Raw genomic sequence first — 9,110 nt, forward strand, 5'->3', positions numbered from 1 at the left:
GAAACGACTGCAGAACCAGCTCCTGCAGAAGACTCGACAACCGCTGAACCACCTCCTGCAGAGGACTCAACAACCTCTGGGCCAGAGTCGGAAACGACTGCAGAACCAGCTCCTGCAGAAGACTCGACAACCGCTGAACCACCTCCTGCAGAGGACTCAACAACCTCTGGGCCAGAGTCGGAAACGACTGCAGAACCAGCTCCTGCAGAAGACTCAACAACCGCTGAACCACCTCCTGCAGAGGACTCAACAACCTCTGGGCCAGAGTCGGAAACGACTGCAGAACCAGCTCCTGCAGAAGACTCAACAACCGCTGAACCACCTCCTGCAGAGGACTCAACAACCTCTGGGCCAGAGTCGGAAACGACTGCAGAACCAGCTCATGCAGAAGACTCAACAACCTCTGGACCAGAGTCAGAAACAACTGTAGAACCAGTTCCTGCAGAATCGGAAACAACTGCTGAACCAGCTCATGTAGAATCAGAAACAACCTCTGGGCCAGAATTGGAAACAACTGCTGAACCAGCTCCTGCAGAATCAGAAACAACCTCTGCGCCAGAGTCGGAAACAACCGCCGTACCAGCTCCTGCAGAATCAGAAACTACCTCTGGGCCAGAGTCGGAAACAACAGCCGAACCAGCTCCTGCAGAATCAGAAACAACTGCTGAACCATCTCCTGCAGAAAACTCAACAACCTCTGGACTAGAGTCAGAAACAACTGTAGAACCAGTTCCTGCAGAATCGGAAACAACTGCTGAACCAGCTCATGCAGAATCAAAAGCAACCTCTGGGCCAGAATCGGAAACAACTGCTGAACCAGCTCATGCAGAATCAAAAGCAACCTCTGGGCCAGAATCGGAAACAACTGCTGAACCAGCTCCTGCAGAATCAGAAACTACCTCTGCGCCAGAGTCGGAAACAACCGCCGTACCAGCTCCTGCAGAATCAGAAACTACCTCTGCGCCAGAGTCGGAAACAACCGCCGTACTAGCTCCTGCAGAATCACAAACTACCTCTGGGCCAGAATCGGAAACAACTGCTGAATCAGCTCATGCAGAATCAGAAACAACCTCTGGGCCAGAGTCGGAAACAACTGCCGAACCAGCTCCTGCAGAATCAGAAACAACCTCTGCGCCAGAGTCGGAAACAACCGCCGTACTAGCTCCTGCAGAATCAGAAACAACCTCTGCGCCAGAGTCGGAAACAACCTCTGCGCCAGAGTCGGAAACAACCGCCGTACTAGCTCCTGCAGAATCAGAAACTACCTCTGGGCCAGAGTCGGAAACAACCGCCGTACCAGCTCCTGCAGAATCAGAAACAACTGCTGAACCATCTCCTGCAGAACACTCAACAACCTCTGGGCCAGAGTCGGAAACAACCGCCGTACTAGCTCCTGCAGAATCAGAAACAACCTCTGCGCCAGAGTCGGAAACAACCGCCGTACCAGCTCCTGCAGAATCAGAAACTACCTCTGGGCCAAATTCAGAAACATCAGCCAAACCAGCTCCTGCAGAAGACTCAACAACCTCTGGTTGGTCAGAAGCGACGTCTGAACCAGCCTTAACAATGCCTGTGCTGGATTCTAATACTTCAGCTGAGGCAGTGCCTGGTCCACCTTCTGTTCTTCCACACACAACACCTTATCATACTACAGAATCACATGAGTCACCTACCACAAACAAAGGTGAACCTGAGTCAGCAGAGCATAAACCACACCTGATAAATCCACCAGACACCATGCCTGCAGAAGTGCCTGAGTCTCATCCAGCTGTTCTGCCCAAGATCCCTCTTCAAGTGGAGCAGAAGCCAAAACCACAGTGGAGAAAGCCCAACTGTCACAGAGGGTAGAGAGTAAGAAATTTACACTAAATTAAATGTTTTCTGAAATCAAATAAAGGAAACTCGTGGTGTTTTCTTTAGAAAACATAAATAATGTTTGAGACCAGACAGATCCTTCTTTTAATTTTCTAATTTTCTCTAATATTCACATCCATAGTTAGGAGTTCATGTATTCAGACCTCACAAACCCACATAATGGTTTTTTAAAGAGCCATAGTGACGAATGAATCATCACTAAAGACAGCTAAAGACAACAGATCAAACCAGCCACCCTTTTCAAAGCAATACATGAACTCTGACATAGTAGAAATAATTTATCTTACATAAACAATAGTATTAACTTAATATCTGTGGCAGTCTACAGTTAATAGATCCTACTTCATATCTTAACTGTTATTAATTTGATCCTTGATCATCCATGTGACAAAAACAGTCCGCTGCTTATATACAACTATAAAACCAGTAATTTAATCAAACAAATAATAATAATTGGAGCTTTTAGGTTTTAAAAAATATATATATTTTCAATAAACAAACAAATGAACAAAATACACTATATAAGAGGGGCAGGGCTGTGATAGAAATGCTTTATGAGATTATGAGATTCATAAATCATCAGAGACATGATGTATGTATGTGCTCCAATGAGCGTCATTCTAGTTAATACATAAAGTTAATGTGTGTTAATTAGTAAGACTATCTATAGAAGACCTTTTAACAAGTCTCATTAACTCTTGAGTATAACTAACAAATAACTATATTTCCCAAAATGTCAAATTATTCCTTTGAAATTGAAAATTATGATTTTAGCCCTTATTGTGTTTGCATTGTGTATTTTACTCAGTAAATGTACCTCATCAAGACTCTACACACTTATTACTAATACACACAAACAAGTGACATGAATATGGGCCACACAATCTTTTTTGTCTTGGCGCCCCCTGGTGGCCATGAAATAAAGGAAATAATATGGACACTGCAGTACTGCTCAGTGTATTTAACAAAATTGGGTTTACAAAAACTTTATTTATTTACGGTGCAGTTCTTTAGAAGTAATCACGCCTGTAAATCTGTTTTAAATGTATTATTTTATTATATAATCATTTCCCAATAAGCTTCATAAACATTAAATATTAGTATGAAATTTATTGTTTATAATTATTTGATCGATTCTTTGATCGATTCGGACGGACACGGTAATGTGAGGTTCTACTGTGAGGTTCTGCTGTGAGAAGAGTTTTTACCGGAATCACGTGACTCGGCCAAACCTCCTCATGCGTCGCTGTCGGTTCGCTGATGTCAGGAAAAGGGAAAAACAACTTCCTTGTCCCGGACCACAGATCTACGAGAAGCTGACGACACGGATCACAGAGCTCAGCAGCGACAGACTGAAACACACAGAGGTTTGACTGACTCAGACTCAGGTGAGTTCATCTCTTCTTCTGTTGAAGCTGAGGCAGAAACAGCAGCAGCGACTTTTTGAACTTAAAGTTTGCTCCCTGTGAACTGATGAAACACAGACTGAGAAACAGTTTCACTATTATTCATTTATACGTCGAAACAATCGATTCTTTCCTCTCTCACTTCTCCCTCTGTATATACTTTTATTTTGTAAAAGAGTTTTCTAAAGTTTAATCACAGTGGTTCATGTTCTGATATTCCTCCAATTAGTTTATTCTAGATTGCACTTTGACCCAGGTAAACCTGCACCTGCTCCAGGTCTTCTCACCAGGTGTTCTCACCTGGCGCAGTTGTAGATTAAATCTGCACGTTTCCAGCAGGTGGATTTAATAACTTTATATATCATAGCGGATCAGTTTACAGAGAAGCAAACTGAAACACTTATTTTCACTTTTCATTTCATTTTTCAACTGAAATTCTCTGTTTCCTGTCAAATGTGAAGATTTACTGATTTTCTCAGTTTTGTGTATGAATCTTTTTGAGATGTCGGACGGATAAAAGAAAACATCTTAAGTCAACTTTGGCCTCATAAAAGCCTCCAGTGGTAATAATATATAAGATTGGTAAAAAAAAAAAAATGGCTCTACTGAACTCTACAATACAAACTATAAATGCTGCTTTAATAATAATGATCCCATACTAAGTAGCTGTGAGTGCTTTTTATTTTTAAACTTTAAATTACGTTCTGCTGATAATAAATCACTGGACTGAAATAAGGTTTTAATGCAAAGTAGTTTTAAATTTTAGTTTTGCTGCTTTTACTGAAGCAAAGTCTCTAAAACTTCTTTCACTTCAGGTTTTCTGTTGATCGATGAATTGATTCAGCGATTGTTTTAGCTGTTATAGAAGCGTTGCATCATTAGAAACTGCTGTGTCTCTCAGGACTGGACTCAGGATCATGACGAGGAGCGGAAGATGAAACTGAGGAAGAAGAGATGAAAACTGTTGTTGTTTTTCCTTCTGTTCACCCCTGGAGTAAATTCACCACCTCAACCTGTCTGAACTCTCCTGCATGGATCTTTCATCCACTTAAAACCTCCCCCTGTCCTTCCTCTGAGAACATGTACCCTGGTGACCCTGAACCCACCCCGGACCCCCAGGACCTGGAGATGGACTTCTTCCACAAGCTGGGTTACTCCACGGCTCAGGTTCAGGCCGTCCAGCAGACGTTCGGCCCCAAAATGGACACAGATAAGGTTCTGGGGGAGCTGGTGAGGATCGGGGCCCGTCAGGATGCCAAGCCGGGGCCGGTGACCACAATGTCAGTGCTGGTTCCCAGAGGGGACGTCCAGGCGGCAGGTCCGACCCTGCAGCTTCCTGTTCCTGCAGCGGCTCCTTCGAGCAGAGAGGACAACAGTGAGGATGAAGACGCCCTGAGACCCGTGGTAATAGACGGCAGCAACGTGGCCATGAGGTGAGAAACTCCTGAGCTCATCGATTAGATGATCGATTTATGGATTGACAGGAATTTTATTGTTTCAAGCAAAATTTCCCAAAATTCACTTCTTCTTTCTGCTTAAATGAGAGGATTTGATGCTTTTTTTCTGTTTCATATCATTTAGAGCTGGAATGATTTGTCGATCAATTACGTGATCAATAGAAAATGAATTGGCAACTTTTTTGATATTCAAATAATTGTTTAAGTCATTTTTTGTGTCAAATATGAATATTTGCTGCTTTTCTTGATGGTAAACTGCAGATTTCTGACACTTTATAGAAACAATGTTTAAAATATTCAGCAGATTAATTGATAATAAAAATAAGCATTTATTGTTAGGCTTGTTTGGGAAACACTCATCAATAATAAAGAAATAACTGACAGATTAATCTATAATGAAAACAATCAGTTGCCATAGTAACAGCGTTTCTCCTGCTTTAACTCTTTAACAGTTGCTCATAGTTTTAGAAATACTGTTTTTTCTTTTTTTTTTTTCTTTTTCCAGCTGTTTTTTTTTCTTTTCTCACAGTTCCACAGTTTCACCTTTTAGTTGTTTGATTCAAAGTCTCTTAAACAGACGAGAACTTTTCTCATGTTTAATCTGTCAGCCAGTGATTCACTCTGAGTTTGTTCAGTTTAATCAGTTTCCTTTTTGTTGAGGTGAAATGTTGCTGAAAACAGAGAAGAGCTTTATCTTCACTGACTCTGATCCATCTGATAGTTTGTGTGTGAAGATCCAGTTTCTGTGATTGTGGTTTTTAAATGTGACATGAAGCTTTCAGCTGTCTCATTCATATCAGTAAAACATTAACTTGGCCTTTATTTTCTTAATTTAACTTAAATAAAACAGGATTTTAACATGAATAACTAATTAAGTCATACATGTTATAAGCAATATCCACAACTACAGCTAATAATAATAATGATGATGATGATAATGATAATAATAATACTAATTATAACAGTAAAAACAAGATCAGCAACTCTGTGACACTGCACTTTGTCACAGCCGTACTTTGAGCTAAATGCTAATGTTGGCGTTAACATGCTGCTGTTTTACTTATTACTATATATGTGTTTTATATACAACAAACAAATAGAGTATGACCCCCAATTTTTCTAAAACATATATGGTGTTATATTTGGCCCAATAGAGTCGGCTACTAAAATGCTAATGTTAGCCTTCTAACATTCTCACAAGGACATCGCTCACATGCTAATGTTTAGCTTTTTAGTGTATGTGTTCAAAAAAATCTGTTTTCTTCATTTTAAAGCATCATATTATTTATCATTATAAGTCACATGATTCAGCTCATCAACTCACATATGTTACATTTACCATCATACTTTAAATTACATTAACGTTCTGCTAAACATGTAGCTGTGTTTTAACAGTTAGTGCCAGCAGCTGGAGACTGTATTCATGCTAACATTAGCAAGGTTGCAATAAATATGCTAACATGTTGATCTTCAGAAGGTGAACAGTGTGTTAGAATTAACATTTGCTAATTGGCACTAAACTCAAACGAAAAATGAGTTCTTTGTTCTTAGCTCTGTGTTTAAGAATGAATTTACGTCACCGACTTTAACTCAGAGGACAAACGCTAAAGACAGTGACAGCTTCACTGTGTCTGGGATGGTGTGATCTGGAGTCAGTCAGAGGTCCTGTCCAGACCTCTTCAGACCTCTTCAGACCTGGTATTAACCTCCGTCTCAGGTGATCCAATCACAAGTGGTCAGCCCTAAGTTCACTTAGACCACATTCAGGGGTCTGGACCACATGTGTCCACATTCTTTTAACAGTGTGAACGTGAACGCTTCCTGGGCCACATTGAGGGACCGCCTCCTCTTCTGACGTCCTCTGAAGGATAAGGCTTCATCCCAACATAGTTTATAATGAACAGAAAATATTTTGCTGTTTCAAATGTATCAAACTTCATTTCTCTGTAGAGCTGTGAGCAGCTCATTAATTCACTCAACCCCTCTCTCTCTCTCTCTCTCTCTCTCTCTCTCTCTTTCTCACCCACAAACAAAGACAAAAACATTGACAACAGACCCATCTGTTGATTGGCTAAAAACAACACATACCTGTTTATTTTCATATTAAGCAGGAAGTGAGATCCGATCACAAGTGGTCAATCGAGATGCATCAGGTTGGAACTGACACATTCAGAGCTGATCACTGTGATCTGATCAATGAAGACTACGTTAACACCATGTCGAACGGGGCCAGACTCTCCTGAGAGCTGGAGGCTGATCTCATTCACCTGCTCACATTGAGACATGCTCACACAGCTGGAGGAGGAGAGATGTGACAGAATGATGTGTGAGAAACATTCAGAGTGTGTACACCCCCCTGTGTCCTCTGCACACGGGCACGCCCGTACAGGCATGTTGTGAACTCGCTGCTCCAGTATGCAAATCAGAGCACATGTGTTTCCTTGAAGACCGGCACAGAAAGATTGTTTCAAAAGGGTTTCAAAGGGATCAAGCCTGTTGGCTTTTGTCCTTTCTCTGAATTTAGAAAATAATCATCTATAATGATTATAATAATTATCTATAATCATAGTTTCCTTGAGGAAACGAAGCTCAGCTTGTTTCAGACTCTTGTGATTTCCATGATAAATGTAGAGATGAGGTGAACTGATAGGAGCTGTGACACTTCAGTCGTTGTCGTGAACTGGTTCAGTGAAGATCTCAGTCACTTTTTAATCGTTAATGTTTTAGTTTCTGACTTTCACTCGTTTCCATGTTTTCTTTCAGCCACGGGAACAAGGAAGTGTTCTCGTGTCTGGGAATCCAGCTGAGTGTGAACTTCTTCCTGGACCGAGGCCACACTGACGTCACTGTGTTTGTTCCCTCGTGGAGGAAGGAGCAGCCTCGGCCGGATGCTCCCATCACAGGTACGACACACACTTCCTGTTTCACCTGTGCTCATTGTTACATGACATCAAGGTGTGGAGGGACGCTATGAGCTTTTTATTCATTTCTGTGATTTAAAAAAAAAAAAAATCATGATTTTCTTCTTTTTTGTCACGTTTGAAATTAGAGCTAAAATGAATTTTTGATCAGTTGATGAGCTGACTGCTGGACTATTTCATTTCTTGTCATTTTTCAATCAAAATGATAGAAAAAAAGCAAAAATACAAGTTTTCAGCTTCTCAGACGTGAGAATTCTCTGTTTTCTATCGTGAACTAAATATCTTCAGTGTTGTTGGTTGGACAAAAGGAGTTTCAATATAAACTTGTGTTCCGCTAAAATATTTTTTTAAGAGTGAATGCTGGAATCCCTCACTATAATGTAGAGATATATTATAAGCTGAACAATGAATGGAGAAACTGATGATTAATAATTGATAACAAAAATAATGATTTGCAGCCATGTTGAAAGTGTTATAAAATTCCAGAGCTCATATTCAGACACATGAAAGAGCAGGACGTGTTTACACACTCAGCTGTTTTACCCTCAGTGGGAAAAACCCATGTACTGTTGTTTTTTTTCTAATGCTCAGTAAATATGTTTTATCTGTAGCTACAACTCAAAAGATTAAACTGGGGGGGTTTCCAGTGGTTTGTGAAAAAAACAAACAATATAAGTGTCACTGTCGGTGATTCTAACAGCCGGTTGGTTTTTTAAACAGCCTGTTGGTGGCCTACATTTGGAAGCGGCTGTTTCTGCTGCAGCTTCATGTAGATAAGCAGATTTCTCAGGCTGATAAACGGTTTGAGGACGATGTATATTTAGGTCTCTTAGTAAATAATTAACAGGTTTCCACACAAACTGAAATGCAGCTGAAAAATTATAATTAAGATTGTGTATGAAGGGGCGTCGTGTGGCGTAGTGGTCTAAGCAGGCGCTCCATGTGTAGAGGCTACAGTCCTCGCTGCAGCTGGCCCCGGTTCGAGTCCCGCATCGGACGGCCTTTACTGCATGTCATTCCCCCTCTCTCTGCCTCCCCATTTCCTGTCTCTCTACTATCCTGTCCAATAAAGGCATAAAAAGCCCAAAAAAATATACTTTAAAAAAAAAAAAGATTGTGTATGAAATGTAATGAGTCTTTATTGGTGGCTATAATCTGTATTTTTATAACAACCATGAGAAAGTATTAATGACGCTACAGAGGATATTCACTGACTCAGCAGCTGCCTTCAGCTTTACTACTTAATAGTGACTCTCAGCTCATTATAGATTCATTATTTGTTATAAAGAGCCACATATTTCCCTCAGGAGTTGGTGGAGACCAAATGCAGAGCTTAAAGAGACTGAATGTTGTACCAGCTTCCAGGAAGATAACTTCAAATGATATTTGCTTCATAATTGTAAATAAACAACTGTTTACTGTTAAATCCACCATATCAACTTAAAAGGTGA

At 40.6% G+C, this 9,110-nt stretch overlaps 2 protein-coding genes across 2 annotated transcripts in view; both read left to right on the top strand.

The window, feature by feature from the left end:
* Nucleotides 1-1,848, top strand: part of LOC147818873 (uncharacterized) — a 4,144-nt gene extending 2,296 nt beyond the window's left edge. Inside the window, exons 3-4 of the mRNA XM_087175169.1 lie at nt 14-1,531; nt 1,733-1,848. Of these exons, the coding sequence (XP_087031295.1) occupies nt 14-1,531; nt 1,733-1,848 (1,634 nt within the window). The remainder of the gene's footprint in view (nt 1-13; nt 1,532-1,732) is intronic.
* A 1,286-nt stretch (nt 1,849-3,134) lies between these two features.
* The window catches only part of zc3h12ab (zinc finger CCCH-type containing 12Ab), a 9,015-nt gene continuing 3,039 nt past the window's right edge, over nt 3,135-9,110 (top strand). The window contains 3 exon segments of the mRNA XM_023410362.2: nt 3,135-3,263; nt 4,183-4,714; nt 7,502-7,641. Of these exon segments, the coding sequence (XP_023266130.2) occupies nt 4,236-4,714; nt 7,502-7,641 (619 nt within the window). The 5' untranslated portion in view covers nt 3,135-3,263; nt 4,183-4,235.

The sequence above is a fragment of the Seriola lalandi genome, unplaced genomic scaffold (genome assembly GCF_002814215.2).
Source record: "Seriola lalandi dorsalis isolate HSWRI2012SDOR001 ecotype SW California unplaced genomic scaffold, Sedor1 jcf7180002054424, whole genome shotgun sequence".
Lineage (NCBI taxonomy): Eukaryota > Metazoa > Chordata > Actinopteri > Carangiformes > Carangidae > Seriola > Seriola lalandi.